The 27,204-nt window shown below is 43.8% G+C and overlaps 1 protein-coding gene across 2 annotated transcripts in view; it reads right to left on the reverse strand.

The window, feature by feature from the left end:
• enox2 (ecto-NOX disulfide-thiol exchanger 2) overlaps positions 1 to 27,204 on the reverse strand; it is a 309,060-nt gene that overhangs the window by 139,386 nt on the left and 142,470 nt on the right. For both annotated transcript variants that reach the window (XM_031798030.1, XM_031798031.1), the window contains one exon: positions 17,481 to 17,624. In XM_031798030.1, the coding sequence (XP_031653890.1) occupies positions 17,481 to 17,624 (144 nt within the window). The remainder of the gene's footprint in view (positions 1 to 17,480; positions 17,625 to 27,204) is intronic.

Raw genomic sequence — 27,204 nt, forward strand, 5'->3', positions numbered from 1 at the left:
AATAGAGTTCAACATAGCTACTTGTTGTCCTCCAGTACCTGTGTGAGACCAAATGTCATCTCCAATTAGAGCTGATATAGTGGAGGTGACAGTGGGGCCAGCGCTGGCCCTCAGAAAGCTCTGGGCTTTTGATTCAAACAAGGACACAGAGAGCCCGGGGTCTTTCCTGTTGTACTGAGACTGCAGCCACAGTTTGGTCCACTTAGGCACAAAGGTAGAGCTGTGAGATGCATAATTCAACATGCCAGCCGGGAGGCATATCGGAGAGAGTGCCATTCCTAGCTGGCTTATCAGAAAGACTGTTATTCCTCTATTTGGATGCTGTCTCAGACAGAGGTGTAAATCGTACAGTGTGCCGCTCTCTTAATGAAGAACATTGGGATAAAATACCTTGACAACCCTTGGGTTGTAAATTGAACTGTGTTTGTGTGTGTGTGGGGTGGGGTCTGGAATTAGATATTATGTGAACATGAAAGCCCAATCACAGAAGGACGTGGCTAAACATTGTAAACATTTCCTTACACTCTGCTATACAGTTTGTAGAGGACTTCTTCTCTCCATTTCTTTACTTGTTTTAAACCAAAAACTGCTGGGCTTGAGTGGTCTAATTGATACCAGTGTATCTGGTAGTGAACTGGGACTGGGAGTATGCGTTTAATGTTGAATGGAACACAATGTACAGTACAAATGTCCCAAGTGGGATTCAGATCCTCCCACAAGCCTCTTGGTACTGTGGACTACAGCCAAGCAGAGAGTGAGTCAGTCAAGACATGAAAATGGTTGTCTAGCAATGATCAACAACCAATTTGACAGACCTTGAAGAATTTTGAATAGAATAATTGGCAAATGTTGCACAATCCAGATATGGATCGTTTAGATACTTTAGAGTCATTTAGATACCCAGAAAGACTGACAGCTGTAACCGCTGACAAAGGTCCTTCTACAAAGTATTGACTCAAGTGTGAATACTTATGTAAATGTGATATTTCTGTATTTCATTTTCAACATACTTGCAAACATTTCTAAAAATATGTTTTCACTTCGTCATTGTGGGGTATTGTGTGTAGATGGGTGAGAAAAAAAACTATTGACTCCATTTTGAATTCAGTAACAAAATGTGGAATAATGGGTATGAATACTTTCTGAAAGCACTGTATATCATTCAAATATCCATTTAAATGGTGGCCGATATTGAGAGATAGAGGTGCACACTCCAGCACTGTTTTGCGCTGTAATGCATAAGAGAGGGCTGCGGGCTTGCCCTCCATCTGGGAATGGAATGTTCTAAATTATCAATCAATCATTGTAATGCCTCAAACAAGACCTTCTTCAAATTCTAGGCAATTAAAGTACAGGCCATTTTACTTTTTTCTTAAAGCTATAAGAATGAGCTGACTCAAGTAAGAAACATTTAACATTTAACCTGTGACAGATATGATCCTCTACACAGAGGCATATGAAATAATAAACAGCTTCACTTACAAATTAGTCCATACCAAGTGGTGCAGAATGTACACACTGAATAAGATTTTAATCATATCAAAAAGAATATGTCTCCCTACAACAACACTGCAGGGAGAGACAGCGTTCACTCATTTGATAGCATTGACTTTCTCTCTGTGGGGCCATATTCCCCAGGCTGATAGACGGAGGGAGAAACTCATCACACAGCTAATTGTTCATATTTCCTCCAGTGTGTTGTGTCTGGATGGCTGAAAACACAGGCAGCTGGTCTCCTCTGTTATAGTAGAAAATGCACTGTGATACGAGATACGAGACCCCTGAATGTTTTTTTTGTTTTTTTAAATATGGGGCAATGTTCGGCTGCAGTTTTCAATATGAAAGGGCCCAGGAGAACATTTATCAGACAGGCTTCGTCTTCCTCTGTAAACTCTACTGTACAGTACTGAATGTCTTGGTCCCAAATGGCACCCTATTCCCTATATAGTGCACTAACTTTGACAAGAGCCCTTTGGGCTTTAAATTTAAATTTAAAAAAAGAGTGCACTATAAAGGAAATAGGGTGCCATTTGATGCAGACGGTGTCCTTTAAGGATGCCGACCACATCAATATGAAGTGGATCATTGAACTGGATTTACAACGTGTCTTAAATCTAAGTTCCACACAGAGGATCTCAATTACGACCCATGAAAGACCCATTGGTTTATGTAGTCACACACCATGATTCCACAAGAAAATAGGAACACGGAAACACTCATGCTCAGTTACACAAAGCTACACTAAAACACAAACACAGAGATGTAAATGTACTGCCACACACACGGATGCACACACACAATCTGCAGCATGGTCTCCGCTCTAGCACAGCTTCCCCAGCTGCAGTATGACAGTTACCTGGACTCAGTGGTGGGAAAAGTACCCAATTGTCATACTTGAGAAAAAGTAAAGATACCTTAATAGAAAATGACTGAAGCAAGGTGTTCTGACTGACGAGCTCCCTGATGTAGACTGCAGGAAAACCACATCTTGTTATGTAGAACTCAAATACACTGAAGACGACAACAAACAGTCAATGTCACTCAGCTCTACCCAAACGTCAGGTTAATCAACCTTGATCAAGTAGTCCAATCAACAACTAACCAGCTATGTTCAATGTAACCTGCGCGTGGGCATGCAGAAGAAGTATGTCTGTGCAGAGAATCACGAGTTTGAACTTCACTCAACATCCTAGTTTTTCCCTTTAGTTAATACTATCAACGTTTCCCTCTACTGTGCAAATTGTAATCGAATCAACGCAATATTAGCCACTTTCAATGCAACATATCGAAACAAAATATACGATGCAAGAGATTGAAGTAGGATTTATTGCATTGACAGGCACGACTCAGACACATACTCTATTCAGGTCCATACTCGACACAGACCGGTGCGCCATAACCAACCAGCGCTGCAATATCACCATTGCCATATGCAGATCTGTGCCATTCACTTTGAACTGGACTGTGTTTACAGCATGAGTGGATGCAAGTAGACGTGCTTAATGAGATCAAAGCGAGAGCTGCATGTAGCCAGGTGTGTACATGTGTTCATATTATTTGGTAATTGAGTTATTTTGCCCAGTTATTGCTAATGTCTAGTCAACAGTAGGGTTGCTTCCTACAAGAGCACCACGTGTGCATTTCTAGCAGTCTTTGAAAAGCAAGTCAGGTAAAGAGCTTTTTAAAGGGGCAGTGTTGTATTTTTCAAGTATTGGCTACTTGAATAAGCCAAGTAGCCAATAGGGAAAGCATCATTTGTCTAATTCTCTGTAATAATGGCATGGAAATAATGCATTTTATTTTGTAAAGCGATTTCTTGCATCAAACAACATTCAGTCACCTCCTCCTCTGAAGAACAAGTGAATAAACAGGTTAATGTCAATCCCTAAATGTTTTTTTCAAAAGTCTCTAAGAATGTAGGCCTACATTGAACACCACACATTGGCTGCTACTGTTTATTTTATTTTTATTTCACCTTTATTTAACCAGGTAGGCTAGTTGAGAACAAGTTCTCATTTACAACTGCGACCTGGCCAAGATAAAGCATAGTAGTGTGAACAGACAACAACACAGAGTTACACTGTAGGCTGAATGATATAACAGCTAGCCAACATTGTTACAACTGTAACTTAAAGCTGGCACAGCCTCAGTGTTCACAGTTAACGTTCTCCAGATGTTGCACAGAATTATCGCAACGTTCAAGTTTGCGCTCAGCAGACCTTAAATTTGCTCAGTGCTGAAAAAATTTGAGGAAACATTGCTAACTAGTCAGCCAAACAACTGAGCAAATAAACTCAAGGCAAATAATTGATTTTGATAAAGAGACACACAATTAAGCAGTACACTGTTGTGTGTGTGTGTGCGTGAGAGAGAGAGAGAGAGAGAGAGACTAGGCAACAGGATAGATAAAATCAGTAGCTGCAGCAGCACGTAATGAGTCAAGAGAGATGTGAAAAAGGGTCAATGCAGGTAGTTAAATAGTTAAGCAATAGCTACCTGGCCAAAATATTTATCAGTCTTAAGGCATGGGGGTAGACGCTGTTCAGAGTCCCATTGGTTCCAAACTCGGTCCATCTGCAAGGATTTCCGTGCGGTAGAAAACACTCACGACCTGCTTCACAACAGCCCCGCTGGACGTGAATGGGGGGGGCGCGCTTTAGTCCAGCAACTTTGTCTTGCTGAAGTTGAGTGAGAGGTTGTTGTCCTGGCACCACACTACCAGATTTCTGATGACCTCCCTGTAGGCCGTTTCATCATCCTCGGTGATCAGGCCAACCACCGTTGTGTTGTCAGCAAAATGAATGATGGTGTTGGGAGTCGTACGTGGCCACGCAGTCTTGGGTGAACAGGGAGTATAGAAGGAGACTAAGCACGCACCACTGAGGGGCCCCTGTGTTGAGGATCTGTGGGTCGGATGTGTTGTTGCCTACTCTCACCACCTGGGTTGGCCCTTCTTTAAGTCCAGGATCCAGTTGCAGAGGGAGATGTCTAATCCCAGGGTCCTTAGCCTAGTGATGAGCTTGGGAGGGCACACTGGTGTTGAACGCTGAGCTGTAGTCAATGAACAGCACTCTCACATAGCTTTTCCTTTTGTCCAGATGGGCAAGGGCAGAGTGGAGTGCAATAGAGATTGCATCATCTGTGGATCTGTTGGGGCGGTATGGGAATTGGAGTGGGTCCAGGGTGTCTGGGATGATGGTGTTGAGACATGACCAGCCTTTCAAAGCATTTCATGGCTACAGACTTGAGTACTACGGGGATATCGTCATTTAGACAGGTTACATTGGCATTCTTGGGCACAGGGATTATGGTGGTCTGCTTGAAACATGAAGGTATTACAGACTGGACCCAGGAAAGGCTGAAAATATCAGTGAAGACACTTGCCAGATGGTCAGCGCATGTTCTGAGTACTCGTCCTGAATGTTAACCTGTTTAAAGGTCTTGCTCACATCTGCTATGAGAGCATGATCACACAGTCATACGGAACAGCTGGTGCTCTCATGCAGTGTTGCTAGCCTAGAATTAAGCATAGACGATACTTAGCTCGTCGAGTAGGCTTGCTTCTAGTTGGGGTATGTATGTACGACGTCAATGCACTTATTAGTTAAGCCAGTGAATGATGTGGTAAACTCCTCAATGCCATTGGAGGAATCACGGAACATATTCCAGTCTGTGCTAGCAAAACAGTCCTGTAGAGTAGCATCTGCTTCATCTGACCAGTTCCGTATCGAGTGTGTCACTGGTACTTCCAGTTTGAGTTTTTGCTTGTAAGCAGGAATCAGGAGGATAGAATTATGGTCAAATTTGCTAAATGGAGGGTGAGGGAGAGCTTTGTGTGTGTGTGTGTGTGTGTGTGTGTGTGTGTGTGTGTGTGTGTGTGTGTGTGTGTATACACACCATATAGGCTGCTAAACACCACCATGTCAAATCTCCAGTCATCATAATCCTGACTGTCACTCGATGTCCTCACTGTCACAGAGACTATAATATCCAGCTGTAGGTCTGAGAAAAGTGCATAGGGCCTGGTTTAGGTAAGCCAAGACGACATTCTCTAGTATCACGACACAGCAATACATCTCCATGTACCTCAGACACAGCTCAGTTCTGACAGGGTAAATAGCCATTAACCTGATTTATCACCTTAAACAGCACTTCCCCTGCCAACATTGGTATAAAGACAGTGACCCAGGTGAACTCAAAGCCATAACTTTGAAGTTCATGCAAATGCCTCTGACATCAGTGTATGATATACGTGGAGGTCTGAGTAACACATATGATCTTACATTAAGGCTGTGGCATAGTGGCCATTACATTAACAGAACCAGAGTAGATGACAGAAGGAAGAGACCCAGAGAAGGGCATCTGTCAGAGGGAGGCCAGTGGAGAGAGACCAGGCCTGGGTCACACACTCCAACGGCACCAGTAGCAATGACAAACAGCCCTCAGCAGATCCACTAGGCTGTGTGAAAAGCTCCTTGCAATAAATACTGTATTGTTTCAGGGCTTTCACCATAAAAACACTCCAAACCTAACTAGCACATTGAAAAATGACACCTTTTCAAACCCAGCAGACATGCTGTTCTCGAAGAGAGAGCTGCTGAATGGAGAGAGCTGCTGATCTTTAGAGAACGTAGTAGATTGAGAGAAATAAAAACTGCTCTTTTAGAGAAAGTAGAAGATCTAATGAGAGAAAACAGCAGGTCTTTTAGAGAAAGCGGAGGACCCAATCAGAGAAAACAGCAGGTCTTTTAGAGAAAGCAGAAGACCCAATCGGAGAAAACAGCAGGTCGTTTAGGGAAAGCAGAGGACCCAATCAGAGAAAACCGCAGGTCTTTTAGAGAAAGCAGAAGACCCAATCAGAGAAAACCGCAGGTATTTTAGAGAAAGTAGAAGACCCAATCAGAGAAAACAGCAGGTCTTTTAGAGAAAGCAGAAGACCCAATCGGAGAAAACAGCAGGTCTTTTAGAGAAAGCAGAAGCTCAAAGCAGACGGCTGATCCCAGAGCAGGCCTGGGTTTGGTCCTATACGGTCTGACAGCCATCTGTCTGGGATGACTCACAGCCAGTTAGGCTACACTTTTATTCACAAACACTTAAATACATCTTCACAAGCATACACACAGTACAGATGTGAACCGTCCTTCTGGCTCTAAATGTCTCCTCTTCATCTTTTCCCAGGTTGCATTCTGCCAGGCTGTCCAATGACGAGCTGAGCTCAGCCACCCAAGGTGCCATATTAGTAGCGCATTACAGCAAAGCAGCCAGGGGGAGACACTGAACATGTGTACAGCACTAACATACAGGAATGAAGACAGCTGGGAACCTTTGCTCCCTGCTACACTTCACACCCACAAGTCTGAGCTGCCACTCTTTGTTTTCTGTCTAAATACCAGGAGAACAGTCCGCTGCTGTATCATTCTACTGCACTTACCATCCACACCGTGGGAATCAATCGAATTTTATTCAGCACAGCTCTGCTACCACTCGCTAAAGGTTAATGAAGGTGGAATTGGTTTGGAGAAGGCTAACCATTCCCTCTGCTTTTCACTGTCAGTCACTTTCTTTTCACACATTTACATTTTATGGATTTTATTAATTGCACAAATATGACAGTGAATAAAATATTCCTATCACATTACTATCAACATGATGTTTAAAAGGCTGAGATATACTACTCCAAACCCATGTCTATGTTTTTGCTTCATTTCAATATATATATATATATATATATACACTTTTTTTTTGTACCCTTTCTTTCCCCAATTTTGTGATGTTCAATTGGTAGTTACAGTCTTGTCCCATCACTGCAATTCCCGTACGGACTCGGGAGAGTCGAAAGTCGAGAGCCATGCATCCTCCGAAACACGACCCTGCCAAGCAGCACTGCTTCTTGACACACTGCCTGGAAGCCAGCCGCACCCATGTGTCAGCGTGCATGCGCCCGGCCCGCCACAGGAGTTACTAGAGCGTGATGGGACAAAGACATCCCAGCTGGCCAAACTCTCCCCTAACAACGCGGGGCCAATTGTGTGCCGCCTCATGGGTCTCCCGGTTGCGGACGGTTGATTGAACCCAGGTCTGTAGTGACACATCAAGAACTGCGAAGCAGTGCCTTAGACCGCTGCTCCACTCAGGAGGCCCTCAATTCAATATTGGTGTCAGGGCAACCGCTGTGTTACAATACTATAGGCCAGTGTTCCCCAACTGGCGACCTGTCTGTTCCAAATTAAAATCATTTGTCTTGCCCAGTCACCCTCTGAATGGCACACACACACAATCCATGTCTCAATTGTCTCAAGGCTTAAAAATCCTTCTTTAACCTGTTTCCTCCCCTTCATATACACTGCTGGATGTGGATTTAAGAGGTGACATCAATAAGGGATCAAAGCTTTCACCTGGTCAATCTATGTAATGGAATGGTGGTTCCTAAAGTTATCGTAAACAAATGTATGTCAGGTTTGAAATTATTCGGTTTTAGTCAAATATTATATCTGTTTGGGCTTCTTGCGGTAAATTTGCAGTCTACAAATTATTTGTAGTTATGTTCCGGCCCCATGAAAATCCACTCTAAAAAATGATCTAGTTCATGATGCCTGCTGTAGGTGGTTGAAACTCATTCAACACAACCTGAGGGTTTCAGCATCAATCTACAACATAGAAACAACAAGTCTCCAACAGATTTATCCCATGTCACAAGGTACTCCCAATAACAGGAAGCCTGAGAGTAAGTCTAGCAGCGAAATGATGTCACTTCACAAAAAAATACAGTAGGTGTCCTACAATTCACCTGAAAGAATGAACGTGCAAGAATTGGCGGGAGACAGCTGAGAGGATTGTGGAGAGCTAAGCGCATGCATTCTGGAGATAGCCTATAGGTGTGTCCATCTTCACTACACACACATACCATTTCTCTCCCGTTCTATTGGTTTTTATATCTATTTTCTTTTGTTGTCCCGAAGCCAAATACATCATCATCCTAGTCAGGCCATCCTAGTTGTTGCATCTTTACATTCCCCCTTTTCTAAGATTTTAATCTCAGTTAGAAACATATGTGTTATTTCACAGTTTGGATTATTCTACAAGGCAGAAAATACACTGCTCCAAAAAATGAAAGGGAACACTAAAATAACACATCCTAGATCTGAATGAATCAAATATTCTTATTAAATACTTTTTTCTTTACATAGTTGAATGTGCTGACAACAAAATCAGACAAAAATTATCAATGCAAATCAACTTTATCAACCCATGGAGGTCTGGATTTGGAGTCACACTCAAAATTAAAGTGGAAAACCACACTACAGGCTGATCCAACTTTGATGTAATGTCCTTAAAACAAGTCCAAATGAGGCTCAGTAGTGTGTGTGGCCTCCACGTGCCTGTATGACCTCCCTACAACGCCTGGGCATGCTCCTGATGAGGTGGCGGATGGTCTCCTGAGGGATCTCCTCCCAGACCTGGACTAAAGCATCCACCAACTCCTGGACAGTCCTGTGGTGCAACGTGGCATTGGTGGATGGAGCGAGACATGATGTCCCAGATGTGCTCAATTGGATTCAGGTCTGGGGAACGGGCGGGCCAGTCCATAGCATCAATGCCTTCCTCTTGCAGGAACTGCTGACACACTCCAGCCACATGATGCCTAGCATTGTCTTGCATTAGGAGGAACCCAGGGCCAACCGCACCAGCATATGGTCTCACAACAAGGGGTCTGAGGATCTCATCTCGGTACCTAATGGCAGTCAGGCTACCTCTGGTGAGCACATGGAGGGTTGTGTGGCCCCCCAAAGAAATGCCACCCCACACCATGACTGACCCACCGCCAAACCGGTCATGCTGGAGGATGTTGCAGGCAGCAGAACGTTCTCCACGGAGTCTCCAGACTCCGTCACATCTGTCACGTGTACCCAGTGTGAACCTGCTTTCATCTGTGAAGAGCACAGGGCGCCAGTGGCGAATTTGCCAATCTTGGTGTTCTCTGGTGTTGGTGTTCCCCCACCTGTGGACGTCGGGCCCTCATACCACCCTCATGGAGTCTGTTTCTGACCGTTTGAGCAGACACATGCACATTTGTGGCCTGCTGGAGGTCATTTTGCAGGGCTCTGACAGCGCTCCTCCTGCTCCTCCTTGCACAAAGGCGGAGGTAGCGGTCCTGCCGCTGGGGTTGTTGCCCTGGCCTGACTCCTGGTAGTGCCTCCATGCTCTGGACACTACGCTGACAGACACAGCAAACCTTCTTGCCACAGCTCGCATTGATGTGCAATCCTGGATGAGCTGCACTACCTGAGCCACTTGTGTGGGTTGTAGACTCCGTCTCATGCTACCACTAGAGTGAAAGCACCGCCAGCATTCAAAAGTTACCAAATCCAGGAAGCATAGGAACTGAGAAGTGGTCTGTGGTCACCACCTGCAGAACCACTCCTTTATTGGGGGTGTCTTGCTAATTGCCTGTCACTTCCGGCGCTGACAGAGATGGCCGCCTCGCTTCGCGTTCCTAGGAAACTATGCAGTTTTTTGTTTTTTTACGTGTTATTTCTTACATTAGTACCCCAGGTCATCCTAGATTTCATTACATACAGTCGAGAAGAACTACTGAATATAAGATCAGCGTCAACTCACCATCAGTACGACCAAGAATATGTTTTTCGCGACGCGGATCCTGTGTTCTGCCTCTCAAACAGGACAACGGAATGGATCCCATGCAGTGACCCAAAAAAACGACTCCGAAAAAGAGGGAAAGACTCCGGAGACGGGCACATCGTGCACCACTCCCTAGCATTCTTCTCGCCAATGTCCAGTCTCTTGACAACAAGGTTGATGAAATCCGAGCAAGGGTAGCATTCCAGAGGGACATCAGAGACTGTAACGTTCTTTGCTTCACGGAAACATGGCTCACTGGAGAGACGCTATCGGGGGCGGTGCAGCCAGCGGGTTTCTCCACGCATCGCGCCGACAGAAACAAACATCTTTCTGGTAAGAAGAGGGGCGGGGGCGTATGCCTTATGGCTAACGAGACATGGTGTGATGGAAGAAACATACAGGAACTCAAATCCTTCTGTTCACCTGATTTAGAATTCCTCACAATCAAATGTAGACCGCATTATCTACCAAGAGAATTCTCTTCGATTATAATCACAGCCGTATATATCCCCCCCCAAGCAGACACATCGATGGCTCTGAACGAACTTTATTTGACTCTTTGCAAACTGGAATCCATTTATCCGGAGGCTGCATTCATTGTAGCTGGGGATTTTAACAAGGCTAATCTGAAAACAAGACTCCCTAAATTTTATCAGCATATCGATTGCGCAACCAGGGGTGGAAAAACCTTGGATCATTGTTACTCTAACTTCCGCGACGCATATAAGGCCCTGCCCCGCACTCCTTTCGGAAAAGCTGACCACGACTCCATTTTGTTGATCCCTGCCTACAGACAGAAACTAAAACAAGAGGCTCCCACGCTGAGGTCTGTCCAACGCTGGTCCGACCAAGCTGACTCCGCACTCCAAGACTGCTTCCATCACGTGGACTGGGATATGTTTCGTATTGCGTCAGATAACAATATTGAGGAATACGCTGATTCGGTGTGCGAGTTCATTAGAACGTGCGTTGAAGATGTCGTTCCCATAGCAATGATTAAAACATTCCCTAACCAGAAACAGTGGATTGATGGCAGCATTCGCGTGAAACTGAAAGCGCGAACCACTGCTTTTAATCAGGGCAAGGTGACCGAAAACATGACCGAATACAAACAGTGTAGCTATTCCCTCCGCAAGGCAATCAAACAAGCTAAGCGTCAGTATAGAGACAAAGTAGAATCTCAATTCAACGGCTCAGACACAAGAGGTATGTGGCAGGGTCTACAGTCAATCACGGATTACAAAAAGAAAACCAGCCCCGTCACGGACCAGGATTTCTTGCTCCCAAGCAGACAAAATAACTTTTTTGCCCGCTTTGAGGACAATACAGTGCCACTGATACGGCCAGCAACCAAAACATGCGGACTCTCCTTCACTGCAGCCGAGGTGAGTAAAACATTTAAACGTGTTAACCCTCGCAAGGCTGCAGGCCCAGACGGCATCCCCAGCCGCGCCCTCAGAGCATGCGCAGACCAGCTGGCCGGTGTGTTTACGGACATATTCAATCAATCCCTATACCAGTCTGCTGTTCCCACATGCTTCAAGAGGGCCACCATTGTTCCTGTTCCCAAGAAAGCTAAGGTAACTGAGCTAAACGACTACCGCCCCGTAGCACTCACTTCCGTCATCATGAAGTGCTTTGAGAGACTAGTCAAGGACCATATCACCTCCACCCTACCTGACACCCTAGACCCACTCCAATTTGCTTACCGCCCAAATAGGTCCAAAGACGATGCAATCTCAACCACACTGCACACTGCCCTAACCCATCTGGATAAGAGGAATACCTATGTGAGAATGCTGTTCATCGACTACAGCTTGGCATTCAACACCATAGTACCCTCCAAGCTCGCCATCAAGCTCGAGACCCTGGGTCTCGACCCCGCCCTGTGCAACTGGGTACTGGACTTCCTGACGGGCCGCCCCCAGGTGGTGAGGGTAGGCAACAACATCTCCACCCCGCTGATCCTCAACACTGGGGCCCCACAAGGGTGCGTTCTGAGCCCTCTCCTGTACTCCCTGTTCACCCACGACTGCGTGGCCACGCACGCCTCCAACTCAATCATCAAGTTTGCAGACGACACGACAGTGGTAGGCTTGATTACCAACAATGACGAGACGGCCTACAGGGAGGAGGTGAGGGCCCTCGGAGTGTGGTGTCAGGAAAATAACCTCACACTCAACGTCAACAAAACTAAGGAGAGGATTGTGGACTTCAGGAAACAGCAGAGGGAACACCCCCCTATCCACATCGATGGAACAGTAGTGGAGAGGGTAGCAAGTTTTAAGTTCCTCGGCATACACATCACAGACAAACTGAATTGGTCCACCCACACAGACAGCATCGTGAAGAAGGCACAGCAGCGCCTCTTCAACCTCAGGAGGCTGAAGAAATTCGGCTTGTCACCAAAAGCACTCACAAACTTCTACAGATGCACAATCGAGAGCATCCTGGCGGGCTGTATCACCGCCTGGTACGGCAACTGCTCCGCCCACAACCGTAAGGCTCTCCAGAGGGTAGTGAGGTCTGCACAACGCATCACCGGGGGCAAACTACCTGCCCTCCAGGACACCTACACCACCCGATGTTACAGGAAGGCCATAAAGATCATCAAGGACATCAACCACCCGAGCCACTGCCTGTTCACCCCGCTATCATCCAGAAGGCGAGGTCAGTACAGGTGCATCAAAGCTGGGACCGAGAGACTGGAAAACAGCTTCTATCTCAAGGCCATCAGACTGTTAAACAGCCACCACTAACATTGACTGGCTGCTGCCAACACACTGACACTGACACTGACTCAACTCCAGCCACTTTAATAATGGGAATTGATGGGAAATGATGTAAATATATCACTAGCCACTTTAAACAATGCTACCTTATATAATGTTACTTACCCTACATTATTCATCTCATATGCATACGTATATACTGTACTCTATATCATCGACTGCATCCTTATGTAATACATGTATCACTAGCCACTTTAACTATGCCACTTTGTTTACATACTCATCTCATATGTATATACTGTACTCAATACCATCTACTGTATCTTGCCTATGCTGCTCTGTACCATCACTCATTCATATATCCTTATGTACATATTCTTTATCCCCTTACACTGTGTATAAGACAGTAGTTTTGGAATTGTTAGTTAGATTACTTGTTGGTTATTACTGCATTGTCGGAACTAGAAGCACAAGCATTTCGCTACACTCGCATTAACATCTGCTAACCATGTGTATGTGACAAATAAAATTTGATTTGATTTACTTTCCACCTGTTGTCTATTCCATTTGTACAACAGCATGTGACATTTATTGTCAATCAGTGTTGCTTCCTAAGTGGACAGTTTGATTTCACAGAAGTGTGATTGACTTGGAGTTACATTGTGTTGTTTAAGTGTTCCCTTTATTTTTTTTGAGCAGTGTAGTAAAAATAAAGAAAAACCCTGAAATTAGTAGGTGTGTCCAAACTTTTGACTGGTACTGTATGTGTCGCAAAATTTTTCAAATGGCTGGTAAATTAACATTTTCCCGGTCACGTTGTCAGGCACACACACACTACATATGCTCACACACATTCATATTGATGCTACACACACATTTTTTGTCAGAGTGACTTACAGGAGCAATTAGGGTTAAGTGCCTTGCTCAAGGGCATCTGCATATGTCACCTAGTCAGTTTGGGTATTTGTACCAGCGACCTTACTATTTCATTATTTTTCTTGATTGTTAACTCTGCATTGTTGGGAAAAGGGTCTTAAGTAAGCATTTCATGGTGTAATGTAGTCTACACCGGCGCATGTTACAACATGCTATACAGTATTTTTTGTTAATTTCACCTTTATTTAACCAGGTAGACCAGTTGAGTACAAGTTCTCATTTACAACTGCGACCTGGCAAAGATAAAGCAAAGTATAAGTAGGCTATACCATCTTGGCCATCCCCCACAGCTGTACAGTATAAGTAGGCTATACCATCTTGGCCATCCCCCACAGCTATACAGTATAAGTAGGCAAAACCATCTTGGCCATCCCCCACAGCTATACAGTATAAGTAGGCAAAACCATCTTGGCCATCCCCCACAGCTGTACAGTATAAGTAGGCTATACCATCTTGGCCATCCCCCACAGCTATACAGTATAAGTAGGCAAAACCATCTTGGCCATCCCCCACAGCTATACAGTACAAGTAAGCTATACCATCTTGGCCATCACCCACAGCTATACAGTATAAGTAGGCTGTAAAATATTGGCCATCCCCCACAGCTGTACAGTATAAGTAGGCTATACCATCTTGGCCATCCCCCACAGCTATACAGTACAAGTAGGCTATACCATCTTGGCCATCCCCCACAGCTGTACAGTACAAGTAGGCAAAACCATATTGGTCTTTGGTTGGTTATATAAAGACAACATCAAGAACAGCCATGCAGCATGGCACGCTGTGGCTCAGCTTATGTGAGGTTTAAATGCCAGATTTCCTTACCATGGACGAATGCATCCTCAACTTTACAAGGCAAAGCTATATACAAATCTTAGCGAGTTTGCTAATGAAAGCAAGCTAATGTGCTGAAATATTTACTGATTCCATTCTACCAGGCCCAAGACATAATGACTCCATTTTACCAGGCCCAAGACATAATGACTCCATTCTACCAGGCCCAAGACATAATGACTCCATTCTACAAGGCCCAAGACAAAGACAATGAATGAATTTCCTTTCATACCGCCCTAAATAGAACACCATAAGCCAACATTGTGTTGGGTATTCTCTAAAAGTGTTGAGTAGGCAGGATTCCCTTTGCACTTTTTAACTTTCCAGGTTTTCCCAGTGTTGACTTATTAATACAATGTCGTCATAAAAGCAAAACATTTTTTAGTTATTGCATGAATTACAAGGTGTTGAGCGGGCATGAATTCAGTTTTTCCCAGCTGATAGGCTATTAATAGAGTGTCAAAGCCATTAAAACTAAAGACAGTTGTAGTGTCTGTTAGGACACCCATTACTAATTACTAAAAGTTACCACTTCTGCTGCTTGTTTGAGACATTAAGAAGTTTAGTGGTTTAAACTTTACTACACGAAGTATACATCCTTTAAACATCACTGTTTACGTCTTGGGAATCTCTCACTGCATACATTATCCCCCCCCCCCCCCCCATCACCAGAGGAACGGTGATGCTGAGTGTGCGTGTTTCTGCATCTAACGAGATGAATATATCCATTAGAATTCCTTAATGAGGGTAAATCCACATGGCTGCTAATTAGTCCGTGCTCCATCTTCTCACAGAGCTGGAGGACTGGACTGGTTCTTGTGATGCTAGAGAACATTAAAGCCACTAAATGTACCCAGCTCCAGATGCAGCAGATTGTCCCCATTTAACAGGTTTTCCATTAGGGAGCAGATTAATGTAACACAGCAATAATAGATATAATGGCAGTGTTCTGAAAGGCTGAGGGACCCCGGCGCTGTCGTTAATGGTAAGTCATCATTATCTAATGTTCTGTTGCTAAGCAGGTGCACGTAGACACAGCCACTCTTGAGGGTTTGTGAGGTGTAACACGTCTAAACCAGCGCACAGCGTGAGGTTTTAACGTGTAAGGATATTGTTAAAAACACCATACTTTGATTTGTCACTATCTTTTTATCTCTCTCTAAGACACCGTAAAACAATGAGTGCTCTCTCCCCTCCAAAGGGAAATAGTGTATTAGATTTGTGTGCAGTGGCTTTGATCTAAAGTTCTCTGACTGGCTTTCATCTGAGCAGTGACATTACACACTCTCTTAAACAAACATGCACTCAGAAAACCAGGCAGACTGACATGTCATGTACTATGAAACATTCCATTTACTTTCTTTCTTCGTCTTCGTAAGTGAACTTAGGATAAAAAACTTCTAGGGTCAAGTTAACCTGTCAGTAAATTATACCATGAACGTCTGAACACGCAACACACTAGAGCATATGCTGAGGCAAGAGAGCATTGAAGTGTGTTGATTCTCCTCAGGTTATCTGTCGTTATCTGTCAATTTCAGTGCAACTGTTCAGAGGCTAACATTGCTCTGCACAAACACCATGTTTATTAAATACACATCGAACGTGTCTATGTACCTCCATCAATCTAAACCTACTCAATGTCTTCATGTCTAGCTCTGGGTTGGTAACGACGCAGAATAATTCAGAATAATATTAATTAGGGAGAACTGAAACTCACGAGAAAGGGTCATTTATCGAAAATTTTGCACAAAGACGAATGATAGAGTGGTTTATTAACACTGACAATTAATCCTGACCAATTAAGGTCACCAAGACAGCAGAAAACACACAGCAACACCTCTGTCTTAAGGCCCCTTCTCATTCTACTTGTCATAATGCTATTAATTAGAGACATTCTTTAATTAGAATGCACAGCCACTGATTAAAACTAGGCCTCATTTAGTAATGAAAAAGTCAACAACACACGAAAGTGGGGGGCGCACGCACGTACACTTCTCAGCACATTACCCTCCGTGTGACAGATCACTCCGTGAGAGATGCCTGAAGGCATTTCTGAGCATTGATTGGCAGGTGCTGTAGGCATGGTAACAGCCAGGCTAAGGTGTGAGAGCTGCAATCCTAGCAGACCACAATCCTGCAGCTTTAGACAGACAGGCCTGACCTCCACAGGACTAACTGGCAATAAGGCCCTCAGGATGGAAAACATGACATTTTACCAAGTTGACCTCACTTTAAATGATTCTCCTAGTCTCATAGTATAAAATGCATAGGTACAACTGATGTACACCTCAATTGTAACAGTATTTTATTGTACCTGGAGGAAGAACTGTGTAGTGTTATGTACTTCTTATATACTGCAGTAATATGACAGTACTATATTGCCCTACCAAGCAAAAAGGAAGTAACTGCTAATTTGGTCAAAAACTAGATAATGTCATTTTAGCTACATTAAATACATGCGTAATCATGTGGACAAGTATCCTGCCTCTATTGTATTGTGTTTTGGATAAAATTGGGGTCATGTTAGCAGTAACTGAAAAAAGTTACTGTGAAACCAAGGTAAATAAAGCAATTTCTCTCAGTTCCACGCTATGAGCGGTTACTGCCTTTTTGCTTGGTAGGAAAGTATAGTACCTGGAGGCAGAGCTGTGTAGCATTATGTACTTCTTATAAACCACAGTAATATGACAGTACTAAAGTACCTGGAGCCAGAGCTGTGTAGTGTTATGTACTTCTTATATACCGCAGTAATATGAGAGTAATATAGTACCTGGAGGTAGAGCTGTGTAGCGTTATGTACTTATTATATACCACAGTAATATGACAGTACTATAGTACCTGGGGGCAGGCTCGGTCTCTTCCTCTTAATGCTCTTCTCAGCTCCGTTCTCGAGGGGACAGTCTGACACCAGCGGCACGTTTGAGTTGCTGAACTGTAGGGGTTCGTTGTTGGAGGACGGGTCAAAGGACAACGGGTTCAGTCCTGAAACACAACAGAAACACAACAAGCAGCCATGTTCAACCAGATGGACCATAGATCTATAAACCACAACAGAAACACAACAAGCAGCCATGTTAAACCAGATGGACCATAGATCTATAAACCACAACAGAAACACAACAAGCAGCCATGTTCAACCAGATGGACCATAGATCTATAAACCACAACAGAAACACAACAAGCAGCCATGTTAAACCAGATGCACAATAGATCTATAAACCACAACAAGCACACATGTTCAACCAGATAGACCATAGATCTATAAACCACAACAAGTAGACATGTTCAACCAGATAGACCATAGATCTATAAACCACAACAAGCAGACATGTTCAACCAGATTAATCTGGAGTTAGACACTATTGTTTAACACATTCACAATATATCCACAGAGCAGAGTACATAGGCTACAAAAATGTAATATGTGAAGAGAAACCTACAAGGAGAGAAATGTATGCCAGACTGTTTGACTCCGGAGAAGTCTAAACTAAAGAAAACAGACTGTGGAAATACAACTCTATTCAACCATAAGAAACCATATGTTCAGGATCTAACAAAGTCCGGAGTTAACATACTTCACTTCTTGAAGGAAACACCTTAGAGAGCACTACAACTTAACACTATGTCAGAATCTCCAGAGTTCTGTCTCTCTGTTCAGGTCTTTAGACAGTGGGGACACTAGGGAGCATCTCAGAACCAATAACAGAGTTTCTGAACATCTTTTCTGGTCTCTTTTCTAATTTAGCGGTTTAATTTCTATCCCAGTAGATTTCTGTCCTGAGAGGAACACAAAGACCCCTGTGAGTTATGAACCCACCACACACTCTTCATAGAATTCCAGTATCCAAAGTGACTACCATTAGTTATGAACTTACCACACACTCTTCAAAGACGTCTCATATCTAAAGTGACTACAGGCTCCAAAATAGCAATGAGCCAATCTGTCCAACAGCTCCAAGCAGACAGTCCCTTCCTAAAACCAGTTCCATTCCTCCCACAGATGGGTAGCGTCTTTCAGAGCAGCCTTTAAAGAACGGGTCGATGTGGCGTCGCGACGTGTCAGACTAAACATATAATTATTTCATGAATTGGCAACGTGCAACTGTGCTCTCAGCTTAGCAGTGGTGTCTCTGCTCGGTTGTGTCAGCTGCGAGGGTGGGAGGGAGAAGCCTGTGTGCTTCGCGGATTACCAGATATTTTTCCTGCAGTTTTATTGAAGATCACGCTGCAGCGCTGTCGTTCAGCAGCAGATGGTGCACTGTCAGACACTTACTTGTCATTCCCACAGGCCATCAGTCACCGCTGTCAAATGGATGTTAGCCACCAGTTCTGACTGAGCTCAAACGTCATGAAAACGCAAATACAGCTTGGAGTTGGTTTCATACAAACTTTGAGAAATAACGAGGAGCACACACAATGTGTTTTGTGCGGGGGAGTGCTTATTAATGAGTCTCTCAAAACAAATGAAAACACATCCTGACAAAACATCCACAGCATGACAGTAAACCCAGGAAGTTCTCAGAACAGGAGAGAATGTTTCAGGAAACGGTGCTTCGACAGTGGAAAGTAAGTCATCTAGCAAGGAATTGTCGTCATTTTATAACAGGTGATGAGCAGAAATAAGGGAGTACTCTCTCATAGTAGATGGGAGTTTTTCTTTCAAACAATCCCCTTGTACACAGCTAATAGCTAGCTACTGCAACCCTAAGTAACACTACAAAAATGTAGGCCTACTGTACAGCTTACTGTAGAAATTATTGTTGAAAACAAGTCTAGGTTGGAACTGTTAATGTTTAAATACAAGTGGAATAATCTGATTGAAATATATTGGGAGTATATATAGTGGAATAAACTGATTGAAGCAATGGGCTTTTTGAGGGAATCACACAGTTCTGGGTTGCTCATCTACAACAGGAAGCGGACTCCTGCGTGACTGGGGAAACAGTAGTTGTTCTGGTCCAGTTTGGCACCACATACCTATGTGAGTCAGAGTTCTCAACTCTAGATTACTTAAAAAACAAGTACAGAAACAGACTCACCTCAGGGTTGCACTGACTAGACCTGCTTGTTCAACCCACCACACCCCTCTCATTAGGACTGTGTGTGTTTTCTGGTCAACATCTGTGTGATGTGATCAGTTTCTTCCAGTTCAGAATAAAACAGGATTTGTTGAATTTTAAAAGCAACAGTTCCAACCAATACCTTTTTTTCAACAATGTAAATTAATTACTTAAAAATCAAACAATGTGATTTTCTGGATTTTTGTTTTCGATTCCGTCTCTCACAGTTGAAGTGTACCTATGATAAAAATTAGACCTCTACATGCTTTGTAAGTAGGAAAACCTGCAAAATCGGCAGTGTATCAAATACTTGTTCGCCCCACTGTATATGGGTATTTAATTTCATTGATATTTGTTTTTGCATTTATTGCATTTGTTTTAGGCATAAGGACAAATACATTTACTGATAATTCCGTACAGTTGCATGTTTTCATAAGCTTGGGTCCCGGGAAATCACAGAATTTCTAAGTTGGGACCCAGGATGAACATGAAGAACCCCTGATCCAGAGAATAAAGCAATAAGGAGAGTAGTGGCTGATGAATTATGGAAACAATATCAATGTGGATATTGACCCAAAATCCCAGGAAACAATAAACTAATTCAATTGTGTTCCGAGCCTAATATATCAGGGATTTCCACTTCTCTAACTGGACATGTGTTATTTGTAACTCAGAAACAGGTCAGGGAGAGACAAGCCCGGTTCTCATGAAAAATGCATAAATTATCTAGGTTTACACTGGTTTTGCTAGACTTTGTCGTCAGACAAAAAATATCTGAAAATATAGAATAGCAGACTGGTCTGTGTCAGAGAGATCCATCTCAGTTCTGCAGTATAACACAGGACAGACCTATCTGCAGAAGAACACACAGAGCTCAGGAAAAACATACAGTTGAAATCGGAAGTTCACATACACTTTGGTTGGAGTCATTAAAACTTGTTTTTCAACCACTCGACAAAGTTCTTGTTAAAACTTCCTAGGGCTGCAATCCCGTTAACGGGATGATATGACAACAGCCAGTGAAAGTGTAGGGCGTCAAATTCTAAACAGAAATATCATAATTGAAATTCCTCAAACATACATGTATCGTATACCGTTTTTAAGGTAATCTTGTTGTTAATCCCACCACAGTGTCCGATTTCAAATAGGCTTTACGGCGAAAGCACCACAAATGATTATATTAGGTCACCTCCAAGCCACAGAAAACAGCCATTTTTCCAGCCAAAGAGAGGAGGCACAAAAAGCACAAATAGAGATAAAATGAATCACTAACCTATGATGATCTTCATCAGATGACACTCATAGGACAAAGATTGTACTTTTTGGAGAAATGTCCTCTGGTCTGATGAAACAAAAATAGAACTGTTTGGCCATAATGACCATCGTAATGTTTGGAGGAAAAAAGGGGACGCTTGCAAGCCGAAGAACACCATCGCAACCCTGAAGCACGGGGGTGGCAGCATCATGTTGTGACCAAGCTTTAACTTCCTGACTGATGTCTTGATGTTGTTTCAATATATCCACATAATCTTCCGGTCTCATGATTCCATCTATTTTGGCAAGTGCTGCAGCATAACACTCCCACAACATGATGCTGCCACCCCCATGCTTCACGGTCAGGATGGTGTTTTTTGGCTTGCAAGCCTCCCACTTTTTCCTCCAAACATTACGATGGTCATTATGGCCAAATAGTTATATTTTGTTTCATCCGACCAGAGGACATTTCTCCCAAAAGTATGATCTTTGACCCAACGTGAAGTCGCAAACTGTAGTCTAGCTTTTTTATGTTGGTTTTGGAGCAGTGGCTTCATCCTTGCTGAGTGGCCTTTTAGGTTATGTCGATATTGGACTCGTTTTACTGTGGATATAGATACTTTTGTACCGGTTTCCTCCAGCATCTTCTCAAGGTCCTTTGCTGTTGTTCTGGGATTGATTTGCACTTTCGCACCAAAGCACATTCATCTCTAGGAGGCAGAACTCATCTCCTTCTTGAGTGGTGTGATGGCTGCATGGACCAATGGTGTTTATACTTGCGTACTATTGTTTGTACAGATGAATGTGGTAGCTTCAGGTGTTTGGAAATTGCTCCCAAGGATGAACCAGACTTGTGGAGGTCTACAATTTGTTTCATGAGGTCTTGGCTGATTTCTTTTGATTTTCCCATGATGTCAAGCAAAGAGGCACTGAGTTTGAAGGTAGACCTTGAAATGCATCCACAGGTACACCTCCAATTGACTCAAATTATGTCAATTAGCCTATCAGAAGCTTCTAAAGCCATGACATCATTTTCTGGAATTGTCCAAGCTGTTTAAAGGCACTTAGTGTACGTAAACTTCTGACCCACTGGAATTGTGATAGTGAAATACTCTGTCTAAAAAATTACTTGTGTCATGCACAAAGTAGATGTTCTAACCAACTGCAAAAAAACTATAGTTTGTTCACAAGACATTTGTGGAGTTGTTGAAAAACAAGTTAATGATTCCAACCTAAGTGTATGTAAACTTCCAACTTCAACTGTATCTGCAGTATAACACACATGGCTCAGGAAAGACGCATCAATCTGCAGTAGAACACACAGGACTCAGCATAGTCGCAGGAAGTAGTGGTGCTGCAGCACCCCCTGAAAAATCTGAGTATAAAACACAGTACATGTAATTCTCTAGAAAGTACTATTAGATGACACATGTACAGCGATTAAGAGCAGACGCAGGCGTGTGAACACACACACACACGTCAAGTGAAAGGAGGCCATATATGGTCTTTGAAACCCCCCCAAAAAAACATCTCAAGAGAATAAATGAACTGAAGAAGGCTTCCAATCAGTACTCCTTTTGTGGGGGTACAATCAGTGTCCTTTTGGCAGGTAGAATTGACTTCCTTAGACATGCAAATGCCCTTAGGTAACACCTTTCCTGCAAGCAAGCTAGAAAGGAATGCTCCATTCTTCTTTATATGAGCAAACACTTAACTGAAGGTACCCTACATGAGCAAAAGTATGTGGACACCTGCTTGAACATCTCATTCCAAAATTATGGGCTTTAATATAGAGTTGGTCCCTTCTTTGCTGCTATAACAGCTTCCACTCTTCTGGGAAGGCTTTCCACTAGATGTTGGAACATTGCTGCAGGGACTTGCTTCCATTCAGCCACAAGAGCCTTCGTGAGTTTTGGCACTGATTCTGGGCGATTAGACCCGGGCTCACAGTGGCCTTTCCATTTCATCCCAAAGGTGTTTGATGGTGTTGAGGTGAGTGCTCTGTGCAGGCCAGTCAAGTTCTTCCACACTGATCTTGACAAACCATTTTTGTGTGGACCTCGCTTTGTGTGTTGGGCATTGTTATGCTGAAAGAGGACCTACCCCAAACTGTTGCCACAGTTGGAAGCACAGAATCGTTAGAATGTTGTAGCGTTAAGATCTCTTCACTGGACCTAGGGGCCTAGAGGCCGGACTGCCTAGGGGCCTAGAGGCCGGACTGCCAGGTGGTGAAGTCTGAGTCATCACTCCAGAGAAGGCATTTCCACTGCTCCAGAGTCCAACAGCGGCGAGCTTTACACCGCTCCAGCCGAGGCTTCTGTGCGGTTGCACAGCCATGGAAACCCATTTCATGAAGCTCCTAACGAACAGTTTTTGTGCTGACCTTGCTTCCAGAGGCAGTTTGGAACTCGGTAGTGAGCATTGCAACTAAGGACAAACCATTTTTAAGCTCTACGCGCTTCAGCACTCGGCGGTCCCGTTCTGTGAGCTTGTGTGGCCTACCACTTCGCGGCTGAGCCGTTGTTGCTCCAGGGCATTTCCACTTACAGTTGACCAGGGCAGCTCTAGCAGGGCAGAAATTTGATGAACTAACTTGTTGGAAAGGTGATATAAATGTTTTCTTTATTTTACCTTTATTTAACTAGGCAAGTCAGTTAAGAACAAATTCTTATTTTCAATGACGGCCTAGGAACAGTGGGTTAACTGCCTGTTCAGGGGAAGAACGACAGATTTGTACCTTGTCAGCTCGGGGGTTTGAACTTGAAACCTTCCAGTTACTAGTCCAACGCTCTAACCACTAGGCTACCCTGCCGCCCCATGAAGGTGTCATGTTGAACATCACTGTGCTCTTCAGTATGCGCCATTCTACTGCCAATATTTGTCTCCGGAGATTGCATGGCTGTGTGTAAGATTTTACACACCTGTCAGCAACTGGTGTGGCTGAAATAGCCAAATCCCCTCATTTGAAGGGGTGTCCACATACTTTTAGATATATAGTGTACATTACAGATTAATTCACATTTCAATTAACATAAAACAGTCTGTTTATCTGATTGGATTAGTCAATAGCAACTTCAGATGTGGTTATATCAAGTCAGTCAGATTACCATAAAAACAGTGCATTTGTAGTAAAACTCCAACTCTCCTCCATTTGAGAGAAAACAAAAGAACCAGAATATTTTTCAATAACAATTTAGTTAAATCAAAACAACTTTCAAGCAACTGGTTTCACAAGCAATTTGAAAATGAGTATATATATATAACCAGTATATGGGATGACAGGGTCTGTGAGTGGACAGTAGTGTTGTCATCATACCAGATTTTCTTTGGCAAAAAAATAAAACATGAAGCAGACTAAACTCTATGGTCTTTTAAACCTGACAGCGTGTGCTATAGCTTGCAAAATAAACACACCTGACTCTGGTTGACTGTTTAGGACCATTTTCCTTACTTCCTAGTATGGTGATACTGACCTCACACTAGTGGGAAGGGCTACGTACTTGGGACAAGCCCGTGGATGCAGGACACACACAGGGACAAACGACAAGCCACAGCACCATAGACATCTCTGTCTAATAAATTGTAGGCCTATGTACACATTTAAGTGATAGAGAATTTGTAATATATGAATGTAGGGCGAAAGCATGCTTCGTCCAGGACGCCTCGTGTCAGTCAAGGACATTTCTTTAATTCTATTACTCTCATTTTAAATCAATGTAGTTCTGTCTATTAATGTTGTGTATTATGTTTCATGTGGACCCCAGGAAGAGTAGTGTCTGCTTCAGAAACAGCTAATGGTGATCTAATAAAAAGAGTAAATCATTCATTCAGCATTGGGGGCTCAGAAACAGACTGACCCAGTGAGCCTCATACATTTATGGATGGGCCGGGGTAACGGCATTCTGATGAATGTTTCTCTATCTCTGCTCCACAACACAAAGCCATCCCTAATGTGTTTACAGGAGGATTTGAAATATCTCACTCAGTTCACCTTCTCTATAAGAGACTTGATAGAATCTGTCCTCATCAGGCCCTTCTTCCTTTCTCTCTCTGTTTACTTCCTTCATCTCCTTCTCTCTCCGTGTTCTGTTCTTTATGTAACCACATTTCCATCACAACGAGAACCAAGCGTTCTCTCCCTCTGTGTCATGAAGAGCGTAGATGGGTAAACAACGGTCTAAACAGAGGACAAACTGTCGAATAAAGTGCAGAATTGACTTCCCTCAAACCCAGAGAAACCAGCTGGGAGATCTGCCCTAAACATTATGTAGAAAGTCTGCCTTTTCATCTCCATTCCTGATATAACTTCTCTCAACTGACTGACTGTCATCACAGTACTCACAAATCCACCCACGCACCCTCAATCTCTCCACCTCTCACTGCTCGTCAACATCCATCTGGCAGCCTCTCCTCTCTGTCCCAGACGACACTCTACAGACTTCTCCCAGACGACAGTCTACAGACTTCTCCCAGACGACAGTCTACAGACATGATAAATGCCTCAGTTCATCTTCTAAACATACTAGAGTTTCATCTGATTTAAACCAGAGTTGAATAACTTCAAGAGGAAATGAAAGGAGATTGGGAGTTAAAGAAAAGAGCTAGATAGAGGATAAACATAGCAATTGAAGGAGAGCGTCCGACACGCTAAATTGATGTCCTCTTTAGTAGAATATTATCTGGAGGCTGAGTCTCTGCGCTGCCTCGTCTCTGCGCTGCCTCGTCTCTGCGCTGCCTCGTCTCTGCGCTGCCTCGTCTCTGCGCTGCCTCGTCTCTGCGCTGCCTCGTCTCTGCGCTGCCTCGTCTCTGCGCTGCCTCGTCTCTGCGCTGCCTCGTCTCTGCGCTGCCTCGTCTCTGCGCTGCCTCGTCTCTGCGCTGCCTCGTCTCTGCGCTGCTCTGCCCCCATGCTGCTCCCGCTGCCTCTGTGCTGCGCGTCTCTGTGCTGTGCTGCACGTTTGTTGGGCTTCTCTTCCTCCATCAGTGTCATTCTAGTTCTTCCTTGTCCCTTCCCGAGGGCCCCGTGAGGGGTGGAGAGAAGCAGGCTGTGTCTCAGATGCCTCAGCTTCTATGTGATGACAGCCTGAGAAAAAAGGCTGCAATACTCTCAGCTGGAATAATGAGACAGGATAATAGCACTGTCAAATACCAGCAGGAGACATCGAGACGCACAGAGAGAGAGAGAGAGAGACAGAGAGACAGACAGACAGAGAGACAGAGAGAGAGAGAGAGACAGACAGACAGACGACAGAGAGAGACAGACAGACAGACAGACAGACAGACAGACAGACAGACAGACAGACAGACAGACAGACAGACAGACAGACAGACAGGACAGACAGACAGACAGACAGACAGACAGACAGACAGACAGACAGACAGACAGACAGACAGAGACAGAGAGAGAGAGACAGATAGAGACAGACAGACGGACAGAGAGCACAGGGGAAGTAGTCAGTACCGTAAATCCAGATGAAGTGTGTACAGGAGAGCTGTCAGTACACTACTCCTCTCCTGGTTAATGCTGTTTGCTCACGGTCCATCCCCCTTACACAACTGATCTGGTGTAAACCAGACGCTATTCATTATGTAGGAAGGACGACACAGCGTGTGCGTGTTCTTGTGTGTAACAATGTGGTGTGTGAGGTGAGGGAGTGGACCATCCATCTTGCCAGTGATGAACAAGTCAACAGGTAGTCAGATAGATTAAAGCCTGTTCATCCATGTGATAGAGAGGAATGTACAGTGACACAAAGCATTAACACACCACTGACCTCATGAATACTATTCTGCTTCTCTTTGAACTTTTACACTCCATTACCAAGTCAAAGCCTTCTGTCCCCAAAGACCTCTGTACTTTACACATTTAGCTCCATGGATTTGTCTTATCAAACGCTGTGGCTGGCTGACAGACACTTATAAGACCAATGACAACTGTAGGGGGTTCCACTCCTTCAAACTATCTGAAAAACTACCGAAGTGGGGACTCAGGCAATGAGGGTCTGATATGAGAACAACACAGACAGACAATTTCTAATATTTCCACAAATCTGCATCAAGAAAGCAAGCATGCAGGACAATGCACTGAATAAGTTTCCTATTTTAATTCCGTCTAGCCGCTGATAGGTCAACGGTCACACAATCCCAGTCCCAAAAAGAGATGGCATCTTATTCTCAGAAGAGCCATTTCTATTGAATTAATGTTAGCAAACATTCAGTCTGCTAAAATCAGTGAACGTTCCGCAGAGGAA

The sequence above is a fragment of the Oncorhynchus kisutch genome, linkage group LG19 (genome assembly GCF_002021735.2).
Source record: "Oncorhynchus kisutch isolate 150728-3 linkage group LG19, Okis_V2, whole genome shotgun sequence".
NCBI lineage: Eukaryota > Metazoa > Chordata > Actinopteri > Salmoniformes > Salmonidae > Oncorhynchus > Oncorhynchus kisutch.